Source organism: Copadichromis virginalis, linkage group LG4 (assembly GCF_057382275.1).
Source record: "Copadichromis virginalis isolate Kocher_CV1m ecotype Utaka linkage group LG4, C_Virginalis_male_GT1.1, whole genome shotgun sequence".
Taxonomy (NCBI): domain Eukaryota; kingdom Metazoa; phylum Chordata; class Actinopteri; order Cichliformes; family Cichlidae; genus Copadichromis; species Copadichromis virginalis.
This window is the reverse complement of record NC_140621.1, coordinates 26,525,793-26,542,604: the sequence shown is the minus strand read 5'-3', so window position 1 is coordinate 26,542,604 and position 16,812 is coordinate 26,525,793. Positions and strand designations below refer to the sequence as shown.

The 16,812-nt window shown below is 38.5% G+C and overlaps 2 protein-coding genes across 2 annotated transcripts; one reads left to right on the top strand and one right to left on the bottom strand.

Annotated features, from left to right (window-relative positions):
• Window positions 1-39: 39 nt before the first annotated feature.
• polr3k (polymerase (RNA) III (DNA directed) polypeptide K) lies at window positions 40-3,385 on the top strand. The gene is made up of 3 exons (XM_085454602.1): window positions 40-262; window positions 363-450; window positions 2,459-3,385. The coding sequence occupies exons 1-3, from the start codon at window positions 152-154 to the stop codon at window positions 2,584-2,586; spliced, it is 327 nt and encodes a 108-aa protein (XP_085310728.1). The 5' UTR covers window positions 40-151; the 3' UTR covers window positions 2,587-3,385.
• Window positions 2,705-15,268, bottom strand: cdip1 (cell death-inducing p53 target 1). The gene is made up of 7 exons (XM_085454599.1): window positions 15,204-15,268; window positions 14,867-15,071; window positions 13,134-13,187; window positions 9,901-10,053; window positions 9,122-9,274; window positions 8,421-8,697; window positions 2,705-6,948 (listed from the first exon to the last, which is right to left on the bottom strand). Exons 4-7 carry the CDS (start codon window positions 9,974-9,976, stop codon window positions 6,837-6,839), a joined length of 618 nt encoding a protein of 205 aa, XP_085310725.1. The 5' UTR covers window positions 9,977-10,053; window positions 13,134-13,187; window positions 14,867-15,071; window positions 15,204-15,268; the 3' UTR covers window positions 2,705-6,836.
• Window positions 15,269-16,812: the final 1,544 nt, after the last annotated feature.

Genomic DNA, 16,812 nt, shown 5'->3' with positions numbered 1-16,812 from the left:
CACCGAACTCGCAATATGGGTGCATCTCATTTTCTCTCCTTCTCTTCCGGTGCTCCACACGCAGCAGTGTTTACAGCTGAGTCCACAGAGTGCTAGTGTTGTTTAATAGTTCAAAATCTAACAGGGTTTTGTTTTTTAAGTACGTGCTAACATGCTTCTTTTCTGTCCAACCTGCGGGAACGTGTTAATCGTCGAGGAAGGGCAGAAGTGCATGAGATTCGCGTGTAACACCTGTCCATACGTACATAACATCACACGAAAGGTGAGTAACGACGAAATATTTCACATATAATGTATCACATCTTACATTAAGGTTAGCGTGGCTTCTGAGAGCCTCACCTTATCTGTTTAAACCCCTGTAGGTAAATAACAGGAAGTATCCGAAGTTAAAGGAGGTGGATGATGTTCTGGGTGGAGCTGCTGCGTGGGAAAACGTGGACTCAACACCTGGTGAGTGTCATCAAAATAGTTTATGGTGTGGTCTATGTATCTGTTTATAATCGCAAAATTAACTGGTTGAAGAAATATTGTTGTTTTTTTTAATTATCTTGAGAGTTAAGTTGTGTCTATCGTCCCGCATTCCTGCTCAAAACACCAATGTCTGCAGTGCCTTTGAGTGGTTTGTAATGCAGTTTTTGACAACTGGATACAGGCTTATTAGCTCAATGTGATTGCTGACAACAAGTATTGTGGGGTCAAAACTCTAAACACACACTTTCATGTCAAAATGAAACTCTTTAAAAGAAGCACTTTTTAAAACAAAGTTATCCAGCCAGCCATCCATCTTCTTCCACTTACCCGTGATGTGTGTGAGCAAGCGTGTGTTTGGATCAACTCAATTTATCAGATTGAAACAAAAACTTCCCACCTGACCATGGACAGATTTTCCTTTAAAACACTGAGGGGAAATATGCACTTCTGAACTGTTGTTAGCATCCAAGTATTCCCATGGATGACAGTAGGGATGTATTTTGTTGTGCCATTTAAAAATGTAATTATTTAGAAAACCACTTGAGCTAGGTCCTTCAGTTTTTCGTTATTTTAGGGTAAATATCTATTAACACTGTCAATATGGACTGTCAAATGTGTAGCTCAAGTTAACAGTCATGTGAAAAACAGAGTTTTCATGTGCAATACTGTGAAAAACAAAGTACATTCTTAATTAAGAGGGTGAGTCCCTGCCAGCTGCTGCTACCTTAACGTTTGGGCACAATGTTGTCACTGTGTCAAACAGAAACTCCTCTGTATATAAATATTCTAGAGTTAAATGTGAGGCTGTCTATCTGACAGATGGTTAAAATTGCATCATTCAACAGCACAATGACCACAAGCACACCACCAAATGACAACAGAATGCCTGAAAAACAAATTGGGCTGTTGCAATATCCCAGCCCAATAAAAACATAACTCTACAGATAGATTAAAGCTCTAAGAAAGACAACTGTAGCTTTTTAACTATCCAGCTTGGATACCTACACTTTATATTATAAAGAATAGAATGTCTTTTTTTTTTTTTTGTCTTTTTTTGGTCCACCCTTGATGACATCAACGTGAAAGTCTTCTCCATAAATTCTCTGGAACTAGATATATTTTTCTAATTCCTGATAACCAGGTGGGGTTTGTCAATGATATGATGACTGAGTCACATTTTAGGGAGCCAGCATATGCTAGAGACCTCCACTGAGTAAAAATGCATTTTATACAAACTTTTAATTACAGTGTGTGTCTGTCTATGTTTGTGTTTGTCTTTTCAGAGGATGGTAATTTATATGGCATTTTCGTACATTTCATTTTGTGTTGGCTTGTTTGTTTTAATCATTAGTGAGGTGGCTTTTATACTTCTTGACCGCTGCTGTCTTTGTTAATTTAGGAAGGTTTAGTCTATTATAATGGATACCAGGGATGGAAGAGCTAAAATTAATGTGGGGTTGTTAAGTGTGAGAAAAAGTTTGTCTTTGCATCATTACATTGCCGGACTGCACCCCCTTCAGGGTAGGACGTAAACAACAACCTTTCTGCAGGTTGTTGTTTTCCTGTGAATGGCAACACGGGCAAGAAATTTAAAGAATTAAAGTCCATTACGAGTCATATTCCTTCAATTGGTTACTAAAGAGCATTATTTCTAAATAAAGACCAGATTTCATATTTATTTAACACAAATTACATACTACAGGCTAATAAGAGACCTCGATAATGTGTAATTTTTCTACTTAAGAAAAACTGAAGTTATTGTATTTGCACTCTGGATGACATTACTTTGGCCTCCAGGTGCTAGTTTGAGAAACCTGGCAGGATGGGTGCTTTAACATCTTTGTCAAAATTAGGAACATCCTGTATCAGTGATGCTACTCCGTGCATTTTTCTATATACTGCATGGCCGAATGGAATTAAATTAAATGAGCCAATCCCAACAGTATTAGTGATTCCACACTGACATGATGCACTTGTCCATTTACAGAAACGTGCCCGAAGTGCGAGCATCCTCGAGCATACTTCATGCAGATTCAGACCAGATCAGCAGACGAACCGATGACCACGTTCTACAAATGCTGCAACGCTCAGTGCGGACATCGATGGAGAGATTGACACCTTTTCACCTATAGCTGTGTTTTTCAGCTTCATTCACAAGCACAGCTGAGAAACATTTATTTTTTTGCTTTACATTTAATATTTAAATAAAATATCCACTTTCACAATTTCAAAATTGAGTTTCCTTCATGACTTTTATTGATAAAATAGTAGCTGTATACAACAGTCAAACAAATCTTTGACTTACATAGTTATACATTTCACAGACATTTAGAGCAATGCAGACCACCAAAATCCACAACAATGGTGTGCGTTACACCGTATTAATATTTCAATGCAATCCTTCATTTCATATTGATTTTCTTGCAGAGCTCCGTTAGCCTCAAGGAAAACAAAAACAAATGCACATAGAGTCAGGAACTTGCCAGTGAGAATGACTTGTTTCAATGTGTGACTCGTGCAGACAAACTCTGCACTTGGTGCATGAGACATCCAGCATGCTGATGGTGGAACAGTATCTGTTGGTGTTAAATTCAGTGGGATCGCAATGTTGGAGTTAATTTGTTATTTAAAGCTTTTTCCTAGCAAAGAGCTCACTATTTAGTATCTGTAATTGTTTTTTTAACATGCCTCTGAGCAATGCAAGTCATCGGGAAAGGCTAATGCTAAGTCAGGGACTCTGTGGGAAGATGGTCCCACCACTGTAGTGATAGTGCTGTACGTTAAATTATACATGTTAGCACCTCTCATCAGTGAGAGTGACTTGGAATGACTTTTCAAAATAAATTTACGTTATAACAGAACAAATATAACACACTGTGCCACTAGTAACAATTTTCTGTTTGTTTTGAAATAACTATTTTGAAAATCATCTTAAACGACTCAGACTCAGCATTTGGCCAGCGACAGGACAAATCACTACTGAGATGTTGTGAAGTGTTCGTCCATCAGTAACAGTCGAGCCCTAAGTCTGTCAGCTCTACTTCCATCTACTAAATTCTGAAAAGGTGCCACCATGGTGGGATTCACTCAGCTAACAGCAAACCAAAGTAAAAACCAAATGATGCATAGGTGGTCGCACTTTTTTCCCCCCTAGACAAATGATGCATCTGAGGGGCAAAGGTGAACTTTAACTTAAAGTGCAAATAATGACTCAATCATCAAAATAAAACACCTTTACAGACAGAGGGCACTGATGAGCATTAGCTCAACAGTAAGTCACAGGACATTTTGTGACTACAGCCCAAATTAATAACAAAATATAGCAGGTTAACATAAATCTTGAGACTTTCCCAACAAGTAGATTTAGTAGCTAAATATTATAAATGGTTCATTTTGCTCACATTCAAAAGGGATCGATGATTAAAAGAAAACACTAGACCTGCTGGAACAAAATAATCAGACAAAGGAAAATAAAAGTTCAGTTCTAAATATTAAAATAATGAATTAAATATCTGACATCAAAGTTAAAAATTAACCCGTGTCGGAATACACTTGCTATAGAGCAGGGGTCGGCAACCCTAGGAAGGGTTAACTGATGGCACGACCAGCTATGGTCGTGCCATCAGTTTTTTATTATTATTATTTTTTTTGTTACAGTACAACAATGAAAGGTGGTGGATTGGCCAGATGCTGGCCAGTGTTTAAAAACAACTCAATTATTTGGTGGTGGCTATGGCGGACCTTCCACAGATTCAGTAACATTAGCAAGTGGTGGAGGCCAGCAGGTGGATGAGAGAAAGGGGAGGCAAGAGGAGAGACCCGAGGCAGCCGCCGGTCCAAGCGTCAGGTGAACTGAACTTCAGGTAAGAAGTTATGACCTGCAGTCTGTCTGGGTCAGATATAAAACAAGTTTAGGTGGAGTTTATTTTCGTTATGCTGACTTTTTACAGTCAGTTACAATAACTCGTACTGCGTGCTAGCTAGCATGACAGAGTTTCTATACAGCTGGGTGGTTGTTTTGATGTTACTGATGTTGAACTTTATTTTATTCACAAGGTTAGTTAGTAGAGTTGCCAACCGTCCCATAAAAAAACGGAATCGTCTCGTATTCAGAGAAAATATTACGCGTTTCGTATTGAGCTGAAAAGGAACACAGTTTGTCCCGGACTTCAGCTACAATGAAAAAGACACAAAGCTGGATTTATTCTGTCTTTATGCTGCAGCTGCCTCTTCTTCTCTCATTCTCTCCCCCTCCCTCTCCTGTTTCTGCTTCAATCATGAAACTGATCAATGATCAGCTGATTGGCTTTTCTCTCTTGTTTATTTATCGCCCATTTTGTGCCAGAAAGAAGAAACCAGCGGATGTCGCGTTAAACAACAGCAGCACATTTAAGCTTGATCAGCTGTTGTTAGAATTTATTTAATATTAATTTCTAGTATCAGCTGATGTTTGCTGGAGCCACAGCTGTAAAAGCTGCTGGTCATGATATCGGTTTGGTTATCTGGTGAGAGGGAAACATGAAGATGAAACCAGGAGATGTCCTTACTGAATCATCAGAGCTGAACAGGTGATGGAGAAACAGGTTTACCTTTTAGGTGACATGAATGAGTTGAAGGGAAGTTATGAACTGTTTCTGAGAGACAAATAACACCAGGATCCTTTTTCTATGTAGCTGACAGCTGGTAACTGTGCAGGGGCGGGTCTAGCAAAGGTTTGCCAGGGGGGCAGGTAGGGCATTAACAGGGAAAGGGGGCACAAAGAAAAACTTTTCTTTCTTATTCTCATTTAAAATGTCTGGCTGTTATTAAATAATTATCTGAATCTTACAACCAAAGTTTCTGATGTAAAGTCAAAAGGAGCTTGCAAAGAAAAGCGTCTGGACTTCTCTAAATTACTTGAAGACGTTTCACCTCTCATCCGAGAAGCTTCTTCAGTTCTAAGGTCAAATGGTGGAGAGTCCCATACACCCTAGTGGGAGTAACCCCCCACAGAGGGACAAAAGGACCCCCTGATGATCCTCTAATCGCCTGAGCCAAGGTGTGAAACTGGGTGTGGGTCCCAATCAGCCAGAGTTTCGGGTGAGTTCATTGTGAAACCTGGCCCCACCTTATCATGCGAATTCCTGAGACCTTAGCCTACTGGTGAGAGGGACGTTGTTAGCTTTCCACATTCCGACACTTCAAAAGCTTCAGCAGCTTTCCGCTCAGCACAGCATCAGCACCACGGAGATACACGGATACATCCGTAGACTCGTGACAGAATTCACAATGCAATTTTGGGACTTTCAGCTTTATAGACCAATGTTTTATTTTCTGATCAAACCAGAAAGCTTTAATGAGCAGCTAGATTTGTCTCACATTAACTGGCTGAGTTAATGCCAGTTAATGCAACATCGAAGCAGCTGGAATCCATATCTGTGTGTTTTCATGGAGCTTGCATTTTCACCTGCTGGACATCACTACCTGACAAGTTTAACTGTCTTCAGAACATTGCAGAGGCCTTATTGACAGTATTTGGCTCTACATATCTGTGTGAGCCGGTTTTCTCCCACACGAAGAGTGTCCTCAGGTAGCCGTCTGAATGCTGGACACTCAGAGACCTTTGTATCTGAGTGGGAGACCAAAGATCACTTTAACATGTGTATCTCTGTATTAACAAAGATGCCACATTGGCTCAGTTTATTTTTCTTATCATTGTTGTGAGGAGACCATAAATAGCATTTGTATTTTCTGTTGTACAGTTCATTTGCTGTTATGGATAAAAAGTGTCTTTTTTTTGTTTCAAAATAGCTGATAACTATTCGCTGATAGCTGCTAACATCTGCGAATAAATATAGAACAAGTGGTTCTATATAGTGTGTAACTGTTAATATAGAGCGTTATTAAATTTATTGCTAATGCAATCATATGGCACACTGACTTCTGAGGAAATTTTAGATAGCACTCGTCATCAGAAAGGTTGCCTACCCCTGCTATAGAGCAAAATTCACAGATGAATTCAAATAAAGTGACATTTTCACAGCGTTCTCTAACAGAGGCAGTTTTTTGTTTTGTTTTTTTCCTTTTTTTATTCACATGCGAAACATCACAAATTTACCTGTGTGCCTCTGAGCGCCTTCACCTGCTGCGCTTAAGTCAGAGAACTGTACATTTCAAATGCATGAGAGAAGTATGCTGAACGGTATATACAGGAAATATGTTGTGAACTAATTAGAAAACTTCACTTACAATTTAAGAGGGCTACACAACACTTTGCAAAAATGTAGAGGGGTGGGGGGGGGGAGAAGCCTGTCACTACCAGCAGGGGGCACTGTGGGTTTATGTGTGTGCATGTACTTGTCTCTGTGGCATCCAGCTGTCCATGGTTAGCATATACGCTTGTATGTATAAATGTAGCCCTTACAGTAAGGGCAGGTGTGTGTCACATCCTTGAGGTCATCAATCATACAGGGAATCAAGCAGCAGCCGAGATCACAGCTGTGAACGAGGAGCAGACAGACAGAAGATGAAGCGAAAATCAAACACCTGCTCACGATTGTACACGTTACGTACATTAAGCTCTCACAAAACAGTCACTGGGTCAAGAACATGGCAACACAGAAGCATGAAAAATACACCATCTGCTTATCTGCTCCAATCAGCACTTATGCAAAAGTTGAAGGTCACAGATGCCACAGTATACTGTTGTGCAAAATTTAAGATAGACACGATTAACAAGTTACTAAGTCAAGAACATATTATTGAAACACCATCTGTCTGAATGTTCAGGTAATATTTTATCTTCCAAAGTCCTTAAAAGGTGAGCTGGGAAGTAATGGACGCTATAGGGTATTTTATTTTATTTATATACTGCCAAATTACAACAACTGTTGTCTCAAGGTGTTTTATATTGGAAGGTAAAGTCCTTACAATAATCAAACGACAGCCTTCACTGTGGTGAATGTGGAAAGTAAAAACAGCTCCCTTTTAAAAGAAACCTGACAGAACCTCCAACCAGTCGTGGCAGGTAGCTGCCCCTCCTTGAGTCTGGGTATGCCAGAGGTTTTTTCCTGTTAAAAGGAAGTTTTTCCTTCCCACTGCTGACAAGTGTTTGCTCATGGGGGGGTTGTCTGATTGTTGTTTTTTTCTCTCTATTGTTGTGGGATCTTTACCTTAGAATAAAAGTGCTTTATTTGAGTATTTGCTGCTATATGAATAAAAGTGAAGTCTTTCACATTCCCTAACATGCTCAACTATGGACAAACCTGGGCGTGTCTGAGAGCAAGAGCACATGTGAGACTCCAGTGACAATTTAGTATCCAATAAGGGAGCTACTTCAACAACTTCCAACAAATGCAAAGCATTCTGAAAACTAGTAATAGTTAATCTAGCTAAAGCTGGAAACAACTTTCTTTTTTTACTATTTGAATCAAAAAAACAAAAAAAAACAACCTCCCACCAATGAGCATAACCAGGCCACAAAGTATGAGACACTAGCAGCTGGTGATGTGTGACCTTTGTGTGACATATTTTTCAGCGTTATTATGTGCTGAAAAATATGTCACACATATATTATGTACAATATTCTGCAGTCTCCTGACAAGTTAAATGGTCAAGTTACTTTAGTTTTGTTGAAGTGTTGAGTAAACGTATAAAATAATTGCTTAACTTTCCAAAACACTACCTAGGCTACTTAATGCATCTAGTGTCAATAAAGTGAAACTTTGAATTAGAAAGTGTCTCATCAAGTAAATTAGCTCAATGGAAATGCAGCAATATAACAACAATCAGTATTCTGTGATAATGACCGTTTTATATTGTCAGATATATGATTCTTGCAGATTTTCTTGACATAATTTATCATCCAGCTCTAGTTCTGTGTATTTAAAACTACTGTCACTTTTAGGCATTACTCATGTGTAAAAACAGCGAAAACCCACCACCAGATGCCTTTTCCAGGACCTACTTACCCTACAAAGAAGCAGAAGAGGCAGAAGAGTGTGTTCATGAGGCCGATGTCGTGGGAGATGCGGGTGACGATAGCCTGCTGACAGTGCGGACACACAGTCTGCACTGGTGAAGTCTGAAACATTTCACCCTGCAGAACGGTCACAGTGGTGGCTGCTCCTGGAGGAGCCAGGACGGTCGCTGTGTGACCTCCCATGTGGACAAAGTGACCAGGACCCGGGCCCATCTGTCCTGGCATCGGTTGAGGAAAGTGACCAGGTGGTGGTGGGTAGTGGCCACCTGCATTTAGACAAACCAATGAGAGTGGGCGAGCACAAGAACAGCAGTCATGATATTTAAGAAGATGAACCATAGCCTCAACAGTGACGTGAGCCAAAAGGAAAAATAGATTTACAAGCCAGTGAGCAATAAAATACTCTTTTTAGCTCTTTTACATTTCCACATTATTAATTCAATTTTCTGGTTTCTACCAAACTAAACTGAAGCCAAATAAACTATTTTCAAGTAATGAAAGTTAACAAGCTGAAGTGTGTGTGTGGGGGGGGTGTACAGCTATTGCAGTTTGTACTGTGCATAGCTGTACACCATGTCGGGTCCAGAACCATGAACACTAACATGCCCTGACAGCTTTAGAAGACAGTCACATATTGTGGGAGTATGATGCTTCATTTCCTTATCTATATATGCAGATAGTCTGTCGCACCTTGTGGTGGTGGAGGCATAGGCATGGGCATTGGCATGGGCCCTTCCCCAGGGACATGTGGTGGTAGGAAGCCTGGCTGTGTGGCCTCATAGGGTGGTGGACCATAGTCTGGAGGTAGGGGTTGTCCCTGTGGAGGACCAGTCCTTACCGCTTCTGAAATACAGCACACATTAAAAAGATGGCACTGGAGATAGCCCCGCACAAGTCTGACACAACAAACTGAAGTTTGTGGTCTGAAATAAATAACTGCAGTAGTACACGGCTGCAAGTGCATGACAACATGGGTGTTCACTTCACTGGTCATCTATGAAGCTTTCAAAGGTGAGACCATTATTTGCTGTGATTTACATTTACTGTTCTTCATCAATCTAGCAAATATTACAATGAAGTCTCTCAAGCTCAGTGAGTGCCCAAATTTCTCACATCAACTGTAGGGAAGTGGTCAAACTGCTTTTGAATTCTCTCAATGCACTCAAGAACTTCTCTTTTTCATTGGTTAGTATATCAGAGTAGGTAGGCTCCATAATGAGACCAAGCTGTAATAACTTAGAACTGAGTCAGACTGATATTACAAAAGGTACATTTTGACTAAATTATTCAAATCAGACTGGATTTAAAATGAGCAAATTACAATTTTTTTCAACAGTTAAAACGGCCGCAGATGTACTTCCTCTTGAACTGAGGAAGTTTACCGAATCACTCACACTGAATGTAGAACATATGTCACCACCAGTACCACTACTGTAACATTCACAATCCTGTGTGTTCAGCTTTATTACCAGGTTGTCCATTTTTCTCCTGGATGAGGGGCGCACTGGGACCTCCGGGGTACGGAGGGGGAGGATCGCTGGACATACTGGCCGGATGTCTGAACTAGCAAATGGGTCGGACACGTGAGCTCCACTCACAACTCGACAGGTTGACTTCCCCCCCTGTGAGGAATAAAAAATGAGCACAGTTTGAGTCCCCTGGCTCATTACTCTCTGACACAGTCATAAAATGTTCCATCAACAGTCAGAGAGGCTAATGAAGGAGCTGATGTAACTGCTGATGTCAGTCTGCACATACTGTACCATAAGTTTCAGGGGAATTGAAAGATAGAGGTTTTAAGACATCTTAACGCTGGCAGTGTTAATCACATTTTCTTGGTTTATAGGAATACTGCCTGGCAATAAAACAGAAGTAAAAGCAAAACTGTTCATTTGAACATGAAAACAATATCATGATGGGTTTACATTTCATTTGCAACTAAAACCAAATTATTCAATTGCAGTCTTATAAACCAAGATAAAGCAGTAAAAACCATAAGATGACCAGAGTAAGTGTGATTACTGTGTGAAAACCTGGATGATCTTGAGTGCAGTAAAGAATGGTAAATGGACTGGTTCTTATATAGTGCTTTTCTACTCCGAGCGCTCAAAGTGCTTTATACATTCACCGATTCATGCCCAAGGATATTTGGCAGGAACCAACCTTCCGATTACCAGATGACCTGCTCTACACCTCCTGAGTGACAGCCACCAGTTAAGAAGAAGCCTTTAGCAAAAGCAATTCCAGGGAAGGCCTGGATTAAATGAAGAATGAAATGAACTGCTAGGTGTGAAAACTTCAACAGCAATACAATCGTGAGCTCCTCCATCCTTCCCCGGTGCTCAGGTTTCGGCAGGAAGCACCTCTTCTCTCTGCTTAAATAATGCAAATGGTGTCTGAATGTAAGGTGCAACAAATGCCTCGGAGAAGAACAACAATTTTGGGGGGAGATTTAAAAGTATGTATGTCCAGTGATGACAACTCCAAAGCACTAAGGCACAAGCAAAACCAAAGACTGTGTTATTGCATGGTGCTATAATTTGTTCTAAGGAAACACATCATTTGCATTTTCCACCTGTTAGGTCAGAGAAGTGAAAGTACTAACACAGAAAGAAGCAGGCTCTCACATCTATACATGAACCTCTACATACTTGAAAATATGTGTAATAGACTACACTACTGTTAATACAACAGACCCCTTAATTTTAAAGACTCTAAACGAAGTCTTTCTGATGAGGGAATGTCTACAAAACAGTCATGGTTTTTCCTAAATCTGGCTAAACATGTTTTAGCCTTCTGATAGGACTGCAATAAAAAAGCTGTTTATAACAATGGGCAAAAAAAATGCCAAAATTGAGACTTCTTTTAAGTACGTTATACAGATACTATGCCTCTACTAAATGTGGACGAATCGTGTAGGCCTGTTTTGAAACAGCACTGGCACGCCAACACCTCTGATCCAAAGATGTCTGTGTAAGATTGATTATAATATTTTAATTCTCACATAAACGGTGGCAAGTCCATAAAGTACCACTGGAATCTAGTACAAACAAAACCCACTGAAAAAAACTTCCTCCATCTGTTTTAGTCAAATGTGAACTGACTTCTTAAATATGTGAGCTTATCTGGAGAGGAAAAGAAAGGTGCTGCTACACAGAGACGAGTATACAGACAAAGGTTTGTGTGGACTAGATCATTCCTCGCCGACCAAAGAAAGTGTTGAAATGTCTCTAGACTTCAGTTTGTTTTGATGTTGAAATGTCACTACCCTATATTTTTAAACTATGGGAGACCTTTTTATTCAAACTGATATAAACAGAAATGCCCACAAAATAAATAAAGATTGACTTTAAAGACCAGCGGTGCAAATTTTGAGCCTGTCCCAGTGATCTCCTGATATCATTTCAGCACATTCCTCAGTTATATTAAGATGTTCAAAGCATATGATGCTAAAGAAGGTGTTTGCTAAGTGCAGAGGAGAAAAATAACAAAAGAAATTAAACTGCAGAAAAATTCTCCTTTGCCAGTTAGTCTTGTTAGCTGGGGTTTCAAATGTACCAAAATTGTATGTCTGTTTATTAACACATTATTTATCAAAAACATACATGCACACTAGTCGCTGTCAAATCAATAGCACAGATTAATTTCCGTTAGCAAATAAATACACTTATGTGCACAGCAAACCTCAAATGATTCTTTCTGAGTCAGAAACAAACCTCAATGCTAATACTAAATATGCTACAAACCCTACCTATTAAATGTAGGTCAATTATGTTAACTGACTCAGTGATGTTTCTTTGGGCTGAAAGCTGACTAACCAATGTGCTCATGTATCAATTTCTATAATGGCATCTACACTTATAAGCAGCAACAATAACAAGCTCCCCTAATAGAGCCACAACATACACTCCTGTATTTTGAGGCTGCATGCTAGCACTGGTGTAGTTCAGTCAGTTTGACATTTCTCTTTTCTCAATGTATTAAGGTGTTTTTTTGTGTATGTTTGTCTGTTTAGGTATTTTTTACAAGAAATACCAGACCTTACTTACTAGGGTATTTTACCATGGTAACGTATGCTGCAAACCTAACCTGCCTTGAACTAGGCTAAATTGCAGATTAGAGATCAACAGGTATGAAATGACTGCTGACAGACCAATGAGTTCTAGTGAAAACAAGGTCACCATTCCCAGAAGATCCCTTGGACATCTGTGCACAGACAGTTGAAGTGTCTAAAGTCTTTGATTTTCCTTGACAAGCAACAGCATTATTTTACCTTTGGTATTTTTTTCCTGCTGGCTGCAAGCAATTTCACAACAGTTTTAATGTACTCTGAGCACTAATGATCATATTTGATACTTCCTAAAGTTGTATCAAATTTGCACTAATTTGGCCTAATTTTCAGTTCAGCCTTTGTTATGTGTTTAATCCTTCATATTTTTCTTTTTTTTTTATCTTCCTATGTAAAGTCAGCCGTTTTGCAGCAAGTACACTTAGGTAAAACTGTGATTGGTCAGATACTGTTAGCAGCACCACTTTTTAAGCTGACTCAACTTGATAACCAGCTGTGACCTCTTACCGGTACTCTGATTGCCAATGTTTGAATCAAGAGAATGAAAAAAAAAAAAAAAACTGGGTGTGTTAAACTTGCTTTGTAATAAAGGGCTAATACTACTGCTACTACTACTATTACTAATAGTTTTACCTGATATGACTGAAATTAGGGATTCCTCCAGAGAAGCCTGAGATCTGCCACACCCTGTAATATGAGCAAAATTCACCATTATTATTATTATTTTTATTATTAAAAATGTACAAGTTAAAAGAGTACATTATTAAGCCAACACTGTTATTAAAATTTACACTAAAATTTACAAAAACAAGTCAGTCTTTAGCAGTGAACTGAAATAAGACACTGCTGCTTACAATGCTGTAAGCCATTAATGAAACTGTTGTAAATAACTTGTTAACCTATAATATGTCACAAGCCTGTACATACTTATAGTTATAGCATATTCATAACATATCTTCACACCGTGTACATTGTAACATACCCATAATAGACCCATATTTTGTACCCTCCTACCTATAATAGACCAATTTTTGTAATATATCTATTGCCAAAGCACTTCTGGATAGATGCAAACTGCATTTCGTTGCCTTGTACTTGTGACATGTGCAATGACAATAAAGCTGAATTCTATTCTATTCTATGATAAAAGCTGCAATCAGTTTTGCCAAAGTCACTTTTATATGCCCTTTACTTATCCGAGTTAAAAGTCTAATTAAGATTATAAACGTCTTTGTTAAGAGCAATTTTGCCAACAGGGCAGCAGAAATGACAACAAATATAACACAGTAGTTCTATGAAGACATTTGAAGTGGCCTGAAAGGATGGTTTGATTAGCATTTAGAATACACTGAAAATACAAATAATGTCATAAAGATACTTGCATAACAGCTATTTTTTTAATTAACTATATAACCCGTTTGTAAATCCTGTTGACTACAGCCCATTTACCGATATAAACAATGATAATGGTCATTTAAAAAAAAAACGATTCAAACGTTAACTATCACTTCCTCAGGTTGGTAATTTCACAACCAACGAGAAGAAATAACTATATTATAACTAATATATACATATATGTGTGTCTGTATGTGTGTGTATGTGTTTCTTTTTTTAAGGCTGAAATTTGGATTCTTCTTGTGTCCAGAGCAAACAAAAAACAAAAGTGAAAAGAAAACTTATACGTGATCGCAATAACAAGTACTAACTTCGGTGCCTCCACAAACCAAATATCTAAGTTTACTGAGTGTAACTGCTCCCAACTTATTGCGACAGTTTTCCCAGATAAGCAACTAGCCAGCTAGCTGGTGTTTTTTAATAATCCTGTATCGGATAATCCTGCTCAAATCTACTTGCACAACTAACCATGAATAACTTAGTTACGTAAGTGAGGCCAGAGGAAGCCAGCGGCGATGTTAATTTAAATTGGTGCTTGGATTTAATACATGTGGTAGGGTAGCTAGCTAACTGAGAGGCAATGCGGAGTGATGTGAACGGTAAAATAAGCCGTTGCATTCGTTATTTCTACAACATCTCTGCAATTTTAAAAAAAATACGAAAAAGAAAGAAAGAAAGGAAACCCGTGAAGGACAGCCGGCAGGGAGTGTTTTCCTGTCAGCCGTTGAGGTCATCTTAAAGACAGCGATGTGTTTGTTTAGTTAAAGCATGTCTGTTTGGGTAGCAGTGGTTAGCTGGCTATAGCTAGCGTCGCCATTCGTGACACAGAAACGACCTCGTAAAAAGAAAAAAAAAGAGATGCGGACAGAAACGGTTAAGGAGTGAAGACCCGGAGGGCTGTGGAGAAGAAAACCGTCTCCGGTCACGACTCTTTAACGGGGCAACTGTCAGTATGCTGAATGCCAGATTACCTGGTTGTAGATGAGACGCCAGCCCGCTGCGTGAAGTTGCTTGACGTTAGCAGCTCCGTCCCTCCTGAGGAGAGTCAACACCCGTCGAGATGGATTTACACCTGACGTCATTAATCAGGAGTTACAAGAGCTGCTGCTCAAAACTTCTACGTCACATTCCGCTCGTTTCCTTTTGTTTAAGTAAAATACGAATTAACTTCTTATCCTGTAAATAACACGACAAAAATAAAACTATATTAAACAATAGCATGTAAACAACCATTACTTTTTTACATTTTTATTATATAATTATTTAGAGCATTAAATATGATTACAATATTTTTACGACATCGCATACTTTAGAAAGTGGAACTCCAGCATTATATTCATTGTTTATATGTATTAGTCAAAGCCTATATAGCTTTTTTGTGTGATTTGGAGATCAATCTACCGCTTGCCAGAAGATTCCAGTTGAAACTAATAGCTGACCTTCGAGTGTTTAAAATCGTTGTTTACTGGCCTCCTGCGGTCGAACTGGAGAACTGCAACGTTAGTCAATTAGTCAACGTAGACAATGTTAGTGTCAGTGAAGGCATAATGGAAAGACAATGGCAATGCTGTAAAAAAATAAATAAATAAACCGCACCATTGTTGTTTAGTGAGCTAGTCTTTTTTATTATGAATTATATATTCAACATCATATTTATTATGTTTTAGCTTTATTATTCTGTCGCCAGCTATTCAGAGTCAGAGCTGGCCCAAGGTGCCTAGACCATCACCTCCAACCAACCCTCAGCACTACAAATATTAACTTTAGTTAATAGTGCTAATAGTAGTCCTTGCTTAACCATTTCTGCCTTGTACAATAACCATTATCATAACCATTCCTGTACCATAACCATTATTATTATTGTTGTTGTTGTTATAGATTATCGTTATGGTGGCTTATTAGTGTGGTGAGAGGTAATTAAATAAACCCTGCAGACAATGAATTTATGAAGTATAAATTTAAACATAAAATATAAGGATATCTGTGTACAGTCTCACAGTTTTATCAATATGTCTCTAAGTTTTGTGTTTGAACACATTAAAGAAATGCTGACAAAAAGTGATTTTTATATATCACATCATTACGCATTTAATCTAATTTACCCTAATGCATTTTTAATACACTTTTATTGGGCCCAACCAAGGTACTGTAATTTTAGGGTTACAGTTTCATAAACATTTAAAGATCTGGACATATATATATTTAAACTTCCAAATATATATAGAGATAGACTGATTACACTATTCACTAGGGCAGGGCAATATGGCCAAAAATATTTATCACAATATACATTTGAAAATTTGCAATAACAATATAACTGACAATATAATTGACGCGAGACAAAATACTTTACAACTCCCAACTTTATTAGTGCAAAAAAAGAAAAAAAAAACATCAATGTATTTTCACTTAAACAAGCAGCTGTTTAAGTGAAAATTTAACAGTGAAAATACAAATTCCTTGCTGGCAGTTTAACCAAAAGGCATTTCCAGTGAAAATGGGCTGACATATCCTGAGCATAACCATGTATAATATCCACAAAACTTAAAAAGAGGTTATACACACACACACACACAATATGGTAATATTATGTTGAAGCACAGTGAGGTTCCTGACTACGATAGCCATAATGCTCTGACAATCCATCAAGCGGTGCGGGTTTGTAGCTTAGCAAAGTCGTACTAAAACTTTTTTTTTTTTTTTGAGCACCAGTGTACCACACAAAATCGTTTCGAGGTCAGTAAGCACAACCAGAATTCATACATAAGAATTATAAGGGGCAGTGTCAATTTTTTCAGAAAATCAAAGGATTTAAAGAGCAACTTATTTTCCCAAAACCACGGTAATAACAACGGCCCGCTAGCATGCTCTAGCAAAAATTGTGCTTTGGTGTGTATCTGACGGACAAAAGCCAAAC